This window comes from Euwallacea fornicatus, chromosome 12 (genome assembly GCF_040115645.1).
Source record: "Euwallacea fornicatus isolate EFF26 chromosome 12, ASM4011564v1, whole genome shotgun sequence".
Lineage (NCBI taxonomy): Eukaryota > Metazoa > Arthropoda > Insecta > Coleoptera > Curculionidae > Euwallacea > Euwallacea fornicatus.
The window spans coordinates 2,349,329-2,364,492 of NC_089552.1; the positions used below are offsets into that span (position 1 = coordinate 2,349,329).

Genomic DNA, 15,164 nt, shown 5'->3' on the forward strand with positions numbered 1-15,164 from the left:
TAACGATATTAAAAATTTAGTAAACAATGAAAACGACATTAACAGATAAGTTGCATAAGACAACGCATTGATCCACGAATTGAAATTGGCAAATCAAAGAGCGACGATCGTTCGATTGTTGCACTCGCTAATCAAAGATAAATAACAAAACTTAAAAAAATTATTAGCTGAAGACGTAATATGTGTCATCCTTGCAGGCAATTTCCTTGAAATGGCCAAATAAATTCTATATATCTTATTTAATACACCAAAGATAAAATAACAATAGCAGCACGCTACTTTCGATGATAATCAAATAGTTATCAGTGCGGTGATCATAACCATTTCAAATTAAAAACAGAGTCTTTTATTAAGCAAACACTAGGAAATCCAATCCTTCCACAAGTCATGATTTCCTCATTGAATATTTTCTTGCAATATCTAAGGCCTTGGACAGGTGGTGCCCCACCATCTCGATAAAAAAAAACCCAGTTAAACGAAAGTGAAAACTGGAGGAGCCTCGGTGGTACTGCATGAAGCTTGGGCAAACAAGAATTAAATTAGAACTTGCTGGTTGGCGCAGATTGCTCAGACATTGGGTACCAGCAGCACGGTACCAGCGGAGCAGACATCGCGTGGTTGCGTCTGATAATAATCAATTCTTGATTGTTTACGGACAGGTTATCATTTATTAGACATAAAAAAACTCTTTATTCATTTGTCGATACTTGACAGTGATACGTGGTTAAAGAAGTGAAGAGTAGTTGCTGATTGCTGCAGGAAATATGTGTAAGGGTTTATATCCTAAGTGTCGAGGGTGTATGGTCTGCCAGCAGCTAGAGGGTTTGCAGCTAAGTGGAACCTTCAGTCAAATGGCCAAAACTCTATTTCTCTATGAAATGATAATTATTTAGTGAATTTGTGGTGGATGTGTGTGCAGTGTGGGCACGCATCAAAAATTTTTATTCTCGAAATTAACCTTCTTTATATTTTAAGCTAACACGGCGGAAGATGTTGAGGAATACCCAGATAGGATTAAGGAGCTCTTTATTGGAAAAACGTTATTCATTACCGGTGGTACAGGGTTCATGGGGAAAGTTCTGATCGAAAAATTATTGAGAGTGTGCGGGGATGTGAAACTCATCCTCTTGGTCAGAGGAAAGAAAGGGAAGCCTCCGAAGGAGAGGATTCGAGAAATATTTGCGGGCCCGGTAAGTCGCCTTGAAATTATTTACTTATACACTTTTTCACTTAAATTGTGTTATGAAACTCTCCATTCCCATTCACCTTCAAATGGAGGAATGTCGGATTAGTGGTGGTGACACTGCAAAAACTCCTCTAGACGATTTTGAACATGAATAAAATCACTTTTGAGGTTCTTCTTGGAAGTCATGAATTAGGGTGAACTAGCACTAACTTGGGACGAAATTCTTATTCATACGTGCAAGATTTAAAAATTACATTAAACATCCCTCAAATGTAATAGATTTCCAAAAATATTTGTGAGTAAAATGCTCTAAAATGACTTTCGACCGCATCCATTCTAACTAGCCCTAGTAGCTTTAAAGAAATTGGATATTACTGAAATATGTTTTGCCACTTTTGCAGTACTTTTCTTTAACAATGTCGACATGAAAACATCAGTAAATTTATGCAGAAAAGTTGCGATATATGCGGTATAAATTCTATAAAAATCGTGAGTCCCGCGTTTCTTATGCAGTAGATTAAGGAAGTGGTCGCAGAATAAACAGAAATTGATTCTCTTGTAGTACCTAAGATATGGTGGTAACAACAAAAACAAGTAGAAAACTGTTGCTTTTATTTGAGTAAAACAGAAGGATTCAATAAATAATCGATTTGGTATCTAGATATATCCTCAACGGTGGCACGCAACGCTAAAATGGCGATCCCAAAGGCTCAACGTCTTTTTAAGTTAAATAAATAAAATATTTCAATGTGATGATGACCCTGGAGACCTGAAACCCTTCATTTGAGAACTCAATGAGTTCGTCAATTCTAAAGAGCGTTTTGAGTTGTTGGGTTCTGGGGGAAAGAGAAGAATCCGCTGGCTTTCAATATTAAATTTTATTGATATAGAAGTTGAGGTAAGAAATTCTCCAGGTATTTGATAGTAGAAGGGTCCCCTCTTCAGATCCGAAGGGGGGAGCATTTCGGTCCACGAGAACGAAACGTACGAGAACCTGGAAATACTTCTGACTAAAATAAAACATCAGGACACTAGTGCTCTATATGTGGCCATCTCAGAATTATTAGTATGGTTTTTGGACAGCATTCAAGTTTTACAGGCTTTTATGTTCGTACATGGGACAGTAAGGCTTGTGTAAAGCACAGGACAAGAACAAATTGGCTTGCCAGAAAAAGTCCTATTTTTCAAAACGTTAATTGCCAAATTTCGTCACTCAAAAATAGCTCTGTTATCCTCTTTCCTTGCAAGGAAACTAGCGCAAAAACACGGACTAGAGGTTAACAATCTGGAAATTATGTTATAATAATGTCATATTTAGTACCTTTAAGTTACATTAACACAGATTGTTCTTCGTGTTTGGAATTTATCGTTATAATATTTTTGCAGCTCTTCGATATGCTAAAAGAGCTACGTGGCCCCCAGATAATCAACAATGTGATGGCGATAGAAGGAGACGTCATGCTCCCCAATTTGGGCATAAAAGAGGAAGACAGAAAAATGATTACCGAAGAGGTGGAAATAATCTTTAATTGTGCTGCGACCATAAGATTCGATGAACACTTGACGAAGGCAGTTCTTTTGAACGTCAGGGGCACCAAGTTTATGTTGGAGCTGGCTAAGGAGTGCAAGAAGTTACTGGTAGGGCTTAATGGTTAACAAATCGGGTAGAGAATTCGGAAAAAATTAGTTGCAACTTGCTACTTTACACTAAAATTCCCTATTTCCGAGAAATATGATGACACAAAAATTCATTTTTGTGCCGTCAGCAGTGCTGCATGAAGAATTGTCAACGTGTTAAACATAAAAATAGTAATTGCATTCAGCATTACACCTATATTCCGTAGTTTTCAAAACCGCACGTTCCCTTCGTCGAGGTTAATTCAAGTTAGCTCAGTCCTGCTGAAGATTTCCTGCAACCATTCTGGTAAAACGTATTTTCCTGCCTTACGACTTGTTCTGTTTCTGAGCAAAGCATCGGTACAAAGCAACAAAAGGCGGCATTTTTCGTTAAAGCCAACCGTAAAATTGTGGGGATAACTTCCATCTTTATGGTGAAGATGGGAAATGGCAGCGGTATTGAACCTAAGAAGTACTGAAGAAATCGCTGGGAAAATCTTCCAGAAAGGTTCCTGCAGCCGTTTTGGTAAAACTCGAATATCCTCTAGCGCTGAAAGCTAGAAATTACTTAAAAACTCGTGGGATCACTTGGGTTCCGCAAGTTTTACAAATTAAAAATATCGACCTAATCAATGTGAAATAACGCTTTTCATGTAGAGGAGAAAACTTTCATAGAAAGCCAGCTTGTTTTTCGGAAAACGGGGTTATGAGGGATCCATCCCTTATGGGGACGTCTATTCATTAAAACATCCCTTTTTGCCAGGGATCCGTCTGGAATTGCCCTTAGGTATCGTTCAACCGGTGGCAAGTTCTTCTCGTGCATGGACACCTTTAACCTCCTGTTATTTACTCTTCATTTTGGAAATTCCTTTAGGTTTTATGGTGGATTCCCCTTGATTTTCATTTAAGGGCTCTAATCCACACCACTGCCATTGTATTAACATTCCAGCGTTCTTATTTTCATATTATGACAGCATTTTCATTTCCCACATCGCAGGGTTTCTTTTCCCTCGTCACTATTAACAGTTTCATGCCTTGAATACAGTCTCCACACGGTCAGATGGCTCCTTCCGTTTGTGGACACCTTTAGCCACTTTAAGAAATTCCATTCTCTTTCAGTATGTGAGCTAACCTGATTAAACCGGAATAAGATATATTTGGGACTTCTGATTGAACCCACCCGGGACATCAATTAGGGCTTCGAGTACAGTTAATCCGTTTAAGGAAGCCTGCTCGAAATTGGTCGACGTTCTGGTTTTCAAGTCAAATGAAATACTCTTTTTTTTAATGTTAATATTATTTCAAAATTTTTTGATCGTTTAAGTGCGTAATCACCTTCACACAATGCTCCCAGTTTCTGTACTTTATTAATGTTGAATTAGAGCTCTCTTTGTTTAATTCACTCTCACTAATTTAATTTTCTTTTCAGTGTTTTGTGCACGTTTCCACTGCCTATTGCCACCTAAATGAGCGAATATTATACGAGAAACCTTATCCGCCACCCGCAGACCCTCACAAAGTAATAAAAACCGTGGAGTGGCTGAACGAGGACATTATAGGCGCTATGACTCCGCAGTAAGTGCTAAAGTTTTATTGTAGCAGAGCTTTGAAAACACTGATTATTATAAATATGTCAATCCCTATGATATTCCCCGAATTGGGCGGACAACCATTCAAAATATCAATATATCTCTCTGGCATTGCATTGCTGATATTGGGATCGGAGAACGGGGGACATTTCACACTCAAAGTGGCGTCAATAACCTCCAGCATCAGCTCTTTCAAGGTTAGAGCCGCCTTTATGCCGCAAACCTTCGCAGTCTTAATGTAAACACAATCGATGATTTTGTTGTAAATTTTACAAACCCGATCCTGGCTAGACTCGCTCCAATCGGCCGCTCCATGGCAAGTTTCATAGTCCTTGTTCAGATCCGTGTAACACTTGCTGTACTTGTCGTATTTTTTGTAAAACTTGCTGTTCTTGCACAGCTTTGCATTGAGGGTCCGCAATCCGCTGAGCAAATTCGGATACAACCCCTCGTTCGCAGTGCAGTTTTTCAAATAGTCATCCACCTTTCTTATGGTATCTAAGGTGGACGGGCACGTGCTCTCGAGGTCCGCCACTGCCAGACCGATGATATTCTCGGGGTTGGCAATCTGGTGTTTTGCCAGGAAATCCACAAATTTGTTTTCGTCACATGGAGGCTTTGGACTTGATTCGGGGTTCGTGTTCCACATGTCCTGCCCTAGGAAGTATACAGGCGTGTAGGTGGCCTGCACGTAGGAGACGAGGACAATTAGTGGTAAAATTCGCATTTTTCGACGCGAATATTTGAAACGTTTTGCAAATGTAATTGAAAGTGTCATTTTGACCATATATCACGACTGGTCCAGGACAAATGGGTATTTTAACACAAGGTTACTATCTACGAAATTCAACCGAACCGGACTTTGATTCACAAAGCAGGTTTTGGTCTTAATTTCAATAACGAAGTAAATCATCAAACCAATTATGCATAATGATGATTATTGCAAAGTGTGACTAAATATAGTTTTGTTGAATATTTAATTATTCCTTTTCGGGTTTCGCTACTTGATATCTTCCTTCTTGTCTCTAGAATTATAAGTTCGATTCAGACTGACGCACTTCTGTTAAATTAATTTTCGTATATTTTAACACAAATGAGACAACATAAAAAGTAGGTTTTCCCTGCGATCAATTAGTGCCAAATATTTCATAACGACAATTCACTTTTCGTTGAGAAAGTGCCGAAGGAACCACCAATAAGTGCCGCGGTACTAATAAACCTCGTTAATGGCGCGATATGCATAAACAGTAAATAGTCAATTTTCTGTAATGAAAATATCAAATTTCGATGTTGTTCTCTGAAACTCGTCTGGACGATCGCCGTTCAATTAATTAATAAATTTGAATAGCAACAATGAGAAAACAGCTAAAATCTGCAAATTAGTTCATTGTTTTCCCTAGTGAATGCTCATAAAATTTCCTTTTTATAGGATTTTGGGGACTATCCCCAATACGTACGCCTTCACCAAAGCATTGGGCGAAGCCTTAGTTGTAGAACAAAGAGAAAATCTTCCTATTTGTATTTTGAGACCATCGATTGGTAAGTAACCTTTTACGGACACCATTCCTTTCAAATCTCCCAAAATTTATATTTCAGTAATCCCAATATGGAAAGAACCTATCCCCGGTTGGACGGACAACATCAATGGACCAACCGGCCTGCTGATTGGCGCAGGAAAAGGAGTTATCAGAACCATGTATTGCCAGGAGAAGAGTTATGCAGATTACTTGCCAGTAGATGTTTTAGTAAATGCCACCCTTTGCATAGTTTGGGTGTACATGTGTAAGAATAAAGAGTAAATAACTGATACTTACCAACAACTGCTATTATACTTTAATCTACTATTTCTGTAGCAAATCTAAATGGATCTTCAACATCACGAGCTCCGCAAACTACAAGATTACAATGGAGGAAATTATTATTCTCGGCAGGAAGGTCTCTATTCAATAGTCGTCTAATTACTTAACTTTAGGTGAAATTAATGGTTCTCTAGGTAATCAATGAGAGAATGCCATTAAACGGAGTGGTCTGGTATCCGGGAGGCTCGATGAAAAGATCCAAAATTGTTAACAACATTTGTTTCTTCCTGTTTCACATAATTCCGGCACTTTTCGTGGATGCTCTACTAGTGCTTATAGGATACCCACCAGTGTAAAAAAAAACCTTTTCTGGAGAGTTTAATCCAAAACTTAAAGCATCACTTCTAGATTGTGTCGAGTTCAACAGCGGATTTGGAAAGGCATGGAAGTATTCGAGTACTACGCAAACAACCAATGGGACTTCGACAATCAAGAATCTCTGGATTTACGCGATAAAACGCTGAATCCTCGAGAAAGGCAGCTATATAAACTGGATGGGGATGGCATTGATTATATGGATTACTTTACCAAATGCACTCACGCGGCCAGATTATATATTTTGAAGGAGAGTGATGATACTTTACCTGCGGCAAGGAGGCATATGATGGTGTAAGTATCTTGATGGAAAAGGAAATAGTGTACAGCTGGTTAATTGAATATGTTCATGAGCTTTAAAGGGTGTATGTGTGAAAAGTTTTTAGATCCTTAGATCTTTTTTTACTTGGGGCTGCCGATTTTTACGTAAGCGACTGCAAGTCATCTCATAAAAAAAATCAGTAGAATTTAAATCGAGTGATCTGGGAGGCCACGCATGAAGTCTTGCCTTTAGGGGTGCATCACAGAATGTGTTATGTTGAGAACACTTACTTTTAGCGAGAGATGATTCAGTTATTTACTTGATAAATAAATTATTATCGTTTTAGGATGTGGTTTGTCGACAAAATATGCAAGACGCTTTTCGTGGGATTAGTCCTCTATTATCTGTACCAGAAGCTCCTAAGCCCCTTAATGACTTCTTTGTTTTAGTATTGAATCCCACTAGATACACTAAAATATAGCCAGAATTGTAATTATTTTTGATAACATTGTTAGATGGTGTTTTTCGTGTACTATAAGACTTATTTATAAAAACAAAATATGTTTCATTTTCGCCCTCTCCAAAAGGAGTAGATCAGATTTTAAAATTAGCTTCAGTGGGTCTGAAGAGGCCCTCGCACCGCACCTGGAAGGTCTGTTATTCCGCGTTCATTACTCAGCAGGTCCAAGACAAGTCGGTTGTAGTTTTTGCGACACTTTATTGAGATTAAAAAACGAAACGATAAATGATATAAATAATAACAAAAACTAAGACATATCACATATACGGTGGGTGAAAATATAAATCGGTGTATTCGGCCGAGTCCGAAAATTCAAGATTTCCTTCTTTAAACCTGCACAACTAGCAGGAGTGGGAACCCTCCATGAAGGAAACGATCTTCAATATCCGACCCTTGGCCTCTTAAATATGCTATCACTAGAAAAATGAGCAGACGTTCAAATTTAACCCTTAATAATTGAGAATATGAATTTTTCATTGCTATGCTAAATCAAAGATACATGTTCTGGATAAATGCGAGATTGTTCCTTGAGCTGCTTACCTGACATAGTAATAACAGATCACAAATCTATAGACGATTAATGACGTTTAGGAAATGTATGGGTACTTACCACTTAAATATAAATAAATATAAGTTCACAAATTAAAGATTACGAATTCTTTAGCTACATGTCAAAAAGTTACTCACATTTCAGTATGTATTTAGAAGTCACTTAAAAATACCTTCAGTCATACAAAAAGCAGTTAAAAGTAGCTATTACAACGTTACCAATGAGTTATAACAAAGTGAACTACCAAATGGAATGTACTAGGAAGTCATTGATTTATTTTGGATTGAGCAAGCAATGCGCGTGTCCCCCACAATTTTTCTGGAAATGATGTCTAGAGCTTGCCACAGAACTGCTGGAAGTGACTACTTTAGATCACCGAACAAAATTATAGGACTGTTCGCAAATATTGCTTTGATACAAGTTGAATTGCCGCTGTGATCGATGATTTAAAAATCCAAACATTTGTCTTCTGACAAATTGGATCTTAAATCACTCTCGATGGAACTCAACCAATCTGTGCAGATATACCTCCACAGAACTTCTCGTTCTACAGTACTTCCCGAATCGCTAAACTAAACCCAAATCTAATGTTATGTTAATACTTCAATACCTTTAAATTTTCACACCCTCTACATGAATTGCGTCTATGTCACTAATACTTTTCACTCTCCTATGCTGCCTTTTTTCTCTATGCAAACTACCCCCCGCAAAGCCCTTCACATCCACGGAAACGTTATCGTTTTCGGAACGAATGCTTTGGACACTCCTCGTTATGTCGTATTCGTCAATGGAGCTGCAAGAAAATTACTCGCTGGAGTATGGCACAAAATCGAATTTAACTGTATGGAAACGAACCTGCAAATATACATATCGTAATCCTCTGACCTCCGTTGGAATACATTCTTCGGGTGAGCATGAGCAAATGGTTGAGCATATACCGGGGACTCGCCTCCCGATCTTGTGGCCTTGCTAAGGCTGTATTGCAGAGGAGGACTCACTCTACTCACAACAGAAGAGCCCTCCGAGCTGGAAGTGGGCGATGTCTTCTCTTTCTCTGCCAAGGTTTTGGGTTTGACAAGACCTAGAGCTCTACTTAAGGAACCCTGCGATAAGACGAAAATAGCTGTACTCTCGAGTTGTCTTCATTATCCCATAGAAAGGAAAACCATCAAGACCGCTGGATATTTGAAGGAACCAATGCGCTATCAACCTGTTGGCTATTTAACGGAACCACTGCTATTTCCAAAACGTTTATGGCATGGTTAAAAAATACCCCGGAAACCCATCTTCGTGTCCTGTACTGTAGTTCGCTCTTTTGACATCATCATTAACAGGACTTTGGTTTTCGCTGCAGAAAATAAAAGTACGGTCCACGCTTAGATAGAGATTAAATTTTACAGCGTCATTAGATAGCAATTATGAATGACGCCATCTATGTGTACGCCTTCTGCTTATTTTATCTCACGTCAGGAATCCCGCTGTGTGGCAACCAGGTGCGGTAGCTGACCGGACCCCCCAGCATACACAGATGACATCACCGATAATTATATCTAGATGCGATGTGAAATCTGTGTTGAAGACCGTACTTTTGCTGGCTTAAGTGGAAATCAAAACACTGCCGATCTCATGATATGAAAAGAGTGAGACTACAGTCCAGGGGGTTTCCTCCTAAAATAAGGAGACATGGTGTTCATGAAGCCGGCTATTAGAACGTTCATAAAACTATCTACGTTTTATCCTGCAGGGAGTAATATAATCCGAGAAAATTCGACAACGCCGTAAAATGAACAATTGCTGACCGCCGCGGGACCGTCGTCTTTGGCTAAAAATCGATGTCTGCCTCATCGCATCGTATAAGAATGTTCATCACATAAATTTCTTAAAATCATTAGTTGTTTCATCAACACATCGTTCAAAGAAAATATAGTGCCCTGGCACTCATCGCTTTCTAAGAGTTCGAAAACGAAAACAGCTCAATTTTCTATAAATAAACCCTTCAACGATCCATCAGCCTGAAGAATTGGCCCTAAGCAACTGTCAGTTTAGCTCAATATCCGCTTAATTAAGCAAGAGTACATTACTTGAACTTACCCTAATGCTGGTCCTTTTGGACTCCGTGGCACCATTGCCAGCCTCTCTGCCCAAAGACGGTATAGTTGCGGTCAGTCCTCCACAGGACTTGGAAAAGGACCGCCCCAAAGATCCTCCCGGAACTCTCTGTTTCGCCCTTACTCTCACATAGTGCACTAATGTGGATCTAGCGTAACAGTGCGTAAATCAAACAAACATCGAAATAAGCGGTGCGGGACACACAAGCATTCTATGTAATTTTTTCTTCTTGTAGCTCTGCTTACCGGCTTTCGTGGGACAGTACATTAAATAGGACTTACCTCTCATGTTTGCCCTTGTTTATTGGTTGTTAGGAAACAGGTAAATGGCAATTGTTCTACACTAACATCGATTCATGCAAAGAACTTTAACAATAAGAGAACGATTATAACGAAGATACTAAATAACAATCCAGAAAAACAGATGATATTTCAAATACTTTAACGGTTCCAATAAAGAAAGTACATTCAAAATTTCAGGAACAAGAATAAACAGGTGGCAAAGAGATAGAGATTTGGGTAGGATGGATTAAGGATTCGGTGCTCGCTAACATCGATTATGGGGATTGCGGTGCTAAGCAAGAAGCAAAAAATAACATAGAATGGATGTGTTATGTGTTCCCAGTAAATGTAGTGTGAGACATTGTAGATACTTAAATAACCAGGTTTACACGACATGGATTTAAATGGATGTTGCGCCAATATCGATTATTAATTTTCTATTTGGATCATCGTACTGTTTATATAAATTTTTCGTAAATCTCATAACTCTTTCTTTAACAAGGCACAATTATCAGTTAGGTACCAAAATATCTCAGAACCTGATCGCATGTTATCAGTCCGGTAAATCTTCATATTATCATCTCAAAACTATTCTTGGTAAACTCCTGCCCCTTATCACTTTGAGCAACAAATATTCCCCAGCAAATTTTAACTCGTGCATCGGTTGGTCATATGAATTTTGATTTAAAGTTCTGCCCGATGCAGGCGTCATGTCTTCAGTGAAAAGGTAAAACTGAAACGACATTGGTCATTTCATTTCACAACCTTTATTTTTTAACTATAATAATAAATTATGTATCCTTAGTCGACAGCATTATTTTATATTTTGATTCGCTAGTTTAACTTAAGGATAAGGTCAGGAACCTAAAGGTAAGTTCAGGTTCTTGCGCGGACATCCAAAATTTATTAACGTAGAGTTTTCAACATTTTTGGAGGTTCGTTGTAAAGTGTGTAACGTACAAAGGAAGGTTTCGGAAATTCCGGATCAACGACAATATATAACATGCTGAGCGCCTCAGATTTCGTGTCACAGCAGATTCATAAAGGTAGAAGAACGGGTTGAATAGAAAAGTCGTAACATAGACAGAGGTGCAGGCTGGACATACGTTTAAACGTGCAGGGGGGTGGCTCGAAAACTGCATAAAAATTCGACTTTTTTAATTTTAAATGCCATCATTAAATGCGTAAACCCGAAAGTCTGAAAATATACAGAGAGATGCACTTAAAATTAGAAAACTTGACCTCTAATGCACTTTTTGAGCCGCCGCGTATTTTCAAACTTAGGCTCACCCCGTACCTCTGCCTCTATCTGGTAACTGGAACCGTTCTTCTATCTCTTTCGAATTGTGATCTAATTGCTGGGACATGATTCCTCATGTCACCCGAACACAATAATTTATCAACAACCATGTCAATTTCGTGAAATATTGAATCATTGTAATTGATGCGGTCAATCCATCATTTTAGAGTTGTGGAAGCAATTGGGCTGAATCACGAAAATGCGTACGTAAAGTAAATTACTCGAAGTCTGTATCTTGGAAGACATTAAAAAACGTTATTTCTGGTGTAATTAAAAGGATACAAGCGATTTTGGAGACATCCCTTGTAAACTTGGTTATTGGTAATTTTGCATTTACGTTACATGACTGCTATTGTTAAAACTTGTTGAAATGCTGAAAACTCCGTAGCATTGAAGATGAAAAAAGCACTTTACTGTTGAAACTCATTTCAGGGAATACAGAACCGGCAGACATTTTAGCCGCACGTTCAAGATACCGTATCATTTTTTTGTCAAAAGCAACAATTAATTTAAAGGTGAATTTATCTATTATGTTTGGAGATGACTCTGGCTGCCTCGGCCTGGAGCTCATCCACTTGGCAGTAGATCACATACCTGGCTGGCAGCACCAGCGCTTCCAACTCAGCAGTCAGATGGCGACGGATGATATTCTTGCTGGCGGGGATTCCCAGAGCTGTCGCCATGGTATCACCGTTGAAAGATGGCTCGAGAACCACCAGGCCTCCATGAACTCCACTATCTATTGTAACGGAAGGAATAGAAATCTGTCTTGTAACCGTCGGAATTCTCGGGTAGAACCTGAATTAACCGTTTATGTATTATATTAACCTTTTAAGTTGTCAGCATATTCTCCTAGATCGATACTCCGCGCCCAGCGAATAAACCGCTGATTGGTCCAAACTAACGGATCTGCGTCCATGTTTTCGCACTGGTGTCGTCTTAAGGCGAGAGCCTAAAGGACCAAATACAAATTTGAGTTTATCGTAGGCACTTCAATGCCTTCAAGAGAACGTGGAAAAGATGAACAAACCTGAACAAACCTGAACAAACCTGAACAAAAGATAATAGAAGCATCAATAAATTCCCATTGAGGCGGTGATTGTAGCCAACGTTCCATTTCTCACCTCGAATCCATTAATTATACCGATCAGAGGTTCGGACGTATTTTATCAAGTTTAATTGCCTTATTATTTTCAGTAATTAGAGCCCATTTATCTTATTAAAATCGACTGTGGTATTACTGCGATACAGAGCAGCTTAAAAAAATTGAGAATTTCTTGAAAACACTCGCCGCCAACGGCAGAGGATTGAAATGTAGTAATTTTTCAGTGCATTTTCTTTATCCTCTACATCCTAGAAAACGTATTTTTATTTGAAATCAATCTACGACTTTCAGGCCAACAGGCCTTTCAAAACCTCTTTAATTTATGAGTTTCGGTTTCAGCAATTCTTAAACACGGACCCCCAAAAATATTGCTGCTTCGAACTTTTTCGTGACCGGTTTTAGATAGAGTGGCAAAGCCGAATGAGGGAACGAGATAGGACAATAAGAAATTAGATAATATGATCTACGATAATATCAATATTAGAAAAGTTCCAGATATCACGACGTTTTGCCCAATGCGATGTCAAGGACCGAATGCAACCAGAGATAGTTTGTTCATATTTCTCGCTACAAATTGTCCTCTTGAGAAAATCTACACTTTTAATTTAAAATCGTACTAACTTGTCTATCATATTTCATTATCCTCAAGAGATGTATGCCATGCACTATAGAGGCTTGATGGAATTTTCTAGTCACCCCGAGGTATTTTTCCAGCTCCTTTTTACTCAGGTGCTCCAACATACGCGCATCGACCATGTTCGACGCAAAACTATCTGAATACTACATAAGACATTAAATTAAATTATTTTCCATTATTTTGACTATACAATCTAGGGACGAGTTCAACAGGGCCTGAAACTTCCTACTAACCTGAGATAATCCTAAGTCAGGCAGCCACTCACTAGACACCCATGTATGGCCAAGTTGGGCGATGCACGGATACCTAACCAAAGCAGGATGTCGATGTTCCTCAATGGCCAACCTCAGCTTCTTCCTGTGCATAGGATGAGTGATCCCCAGGCCGCACTCCAGCTCCAAATCACTCAGTTCGAGCAGGACCTGCCCGTTCAAACGACCAATCTATAATGACGTTTTAATAATGTGCAACTCGGATTCCTAATACTGCCAATTAGTTAACGCGATAATGGATAATACTCAGATGATATAGAATGGAACATAATCGGGATTTTTTCTCTGCTAATTTGCGGTGCTAGTGTGCCAGTTAAATCAGAGGCATGAAATTGACGATAAGTTATTGAGTCCCCTCAAGAACCTATCGTCAATTTCGAATGCTCAGTAATCAACACACCTTTCCACTTTTAATGTTCTCAGCACATCTAGATCCATATTGAGGCATTCCAAGAGCGACTTCCAGCCAGGCTAAGACCGTCGGAGCCCTCCATCGTTCCATGGGAATGGAGCTGGCCTCCCTAAGTAGTCGCAGCTTCTCTGCGTAACCCTCTTCGGTTAGGGGGGACCAACTGCGGAAGGGCTCGTATCCCTGCTCACCTAGATTGAAGAGGAAATCTCCAGAATAAATTTCTGAATGTCCAAGTTTCATGTGCAAGCTACTTCAACGCTAACGAGGAGATTGAGACTCAAAATGACTGGAGCGTCTTCTGTAGTTACCAGGAAAGCCTGGTACTTCTCGGGTTTCCCGGGGAGAGGGGATCAGTAATTTTTGAAGTGTGGAAGGCAAGAGAGTTTAGTGCTTATTTTAACATAGGCATCGAGTTTTGGAGAATTTGGTTCAAGGCACCATTAAGGCAACAATTTTGAGAGGAAGGGACGAGTAATCGAAGAGAGTGATGGGCAAGAGAATTAGATGACCCCTTTGAAATCTAAGATAAATTAAAGAAAATTCTTACTGGTTTCTTGTAATGAAGAAGTTTTATGCCGATGGCGCGACCTGGCAAAAACTCTAGAAATGCTTCCCCAGGTCCCCCCGCGTCCGGTAAGTCTGCTGGGTTGTTTGGTTCTTTTGCCCATGGATATTGGTTCTTGGTCTAAGGGAGAACTGAGCTGCTCTACAGATCTAAATAGTAATTTTTATGTAAATCATGTTTATTTTTCAATTGCGAAATGGAACTCTCTAGTGGTATCATCGCATCTACGCCTACAAGTAGTTATTAGTATAATTCGCGACTTAACCGAAAACCGAAACTGGTCGAAAGTTTGAATCCTTCGCTTTGCCAAAAAAATTTTCAAAATTATTAACTTAAAAACATCGTCGTGTCAGTTTGGTTTAAGGTTAGCAAATGGGAGTTAGTAAAACACAAACCTTGATAAACTACTTGGATCTACAGATCTTGGAAAATTGTTAGCGTTTAGTGGAGATAATGTTGGACTACAGTCTTTAGTTGACACCGCTGCAAAAATAAGTTATTCAGTTAGTAATATACATTAACATTACCACCATTCAGTAGGTATCCATAAATATGGCCTGCATAAGGGAAAACTGTACAATCAAA

General features: G+C 39.1%; 3 protein-coding genes across 6 annotated transcripts in view; 1 reads left to right on the forward strand and 2 right to left on the reverse strand.

Moving 5' to 3' along the window:
• Positions 1 to 505: 505 nt before the first annotated feature.
• On the forward strand, positions 506 to 7,387 carry LOC136342751 (putative fatty acyl-CoA reductase CG5065). Its single transcript, XM_066288871.1, has 11 exons — positions 506 to 659; positions 715 to 768; positions 976 to 1,190; positions 2,573 to 2,824; positions 4,233 to 4,378; positions 5,822 to 5,931; positions 5,989 to 6,187; positions 6,246 to 6,327; positions 6,386 to 6,543; positions 6,600 to 6,860; positions 7,175 to 7,387. The coding sequence occupies exons 2-11, from the start codon at positions 765 to 767 to the stop codon at positions 7,275 to 7,277; spliced, it is 1,530 nt and encodes a 509-aa protein (XP_066144968.1). The 5' UTR covers positions 506 to 659; positions 715 to 764; the 3' UTR covers positions 7,278 to 7,387.
• On the reverse strand, positions 4,373 to 5,170 carry LOC136342752 (uncharacterized). Its single transcript, XM_066288872.1, has one exon. The coding sequence runs from the start codon at positions 5,168 to 5,170 to the stop codon at positions 4,394 to 4,396; it is 777 nt and encodes a 258-aa protein (XP_066144969.1). The 3' UTR covers positions 4,373 to 4,393.
• Positions 7,388 to 7,504: 117 nt separating the features above from the next.
• Liprin-gamma (liprin protein kazrin) overlaps positions 7,505 to 15,164 on the reverse strand; it is a 34,950-nt gene continuing 27,290 nt past the window's right edge. For 3 of the 4 annotated variants that reach the window (XM_066288867.1, XM_066288866.1, XM_066288868.1), the window contains 10 exons: positions 14,975 to 15,062; positions 14,562 to 14,728; positions 14,003 to 14,202; positions 13,564 to 13,773; positions 13,315 to 13,473; positions 12,417 to 12,540; positions 12,183 to 12,327; positions 9,990 to 10,155; positions 8,754 to 9,001; positions 7,505 to 8,691 (listed from right to left, as the gene is read on the reverse strand). In XM_066288867.1, the coding sequence (XP_066144964.1) occupies positions 8,511 to 8,691; positions 8,754 to 9,001; positions 9,990 to 10,155; positions 12,183 to 12,327; positions 12,417 to 12,540; positions 13,315 to 13,473; positions 13,564 to 13,773; positions 14,003 to 14,202; positions 14,562 to 14,728; positions 14,975 to 15,062 (1,688 nt within the window). In that variant the 3' untranslated portion in view covers positions 7,505 to 8,510. The remainder of the gene's footprint in view (positions 8,692 to 8,753; positions 9,002 to 9,989; positions 10,156 to 12,182; positions 12,328 to 12,416; positions 12,541 to 13,314; positions 13,474 to 13,563; positions 13,774 to 14,002; positions 14,203 to 14,561; positions 14,729 to 14,974; positions 15,063 to 15,164) is intronic. The other variant, XM_066288869.1, reaches the window with a different exon arrangement.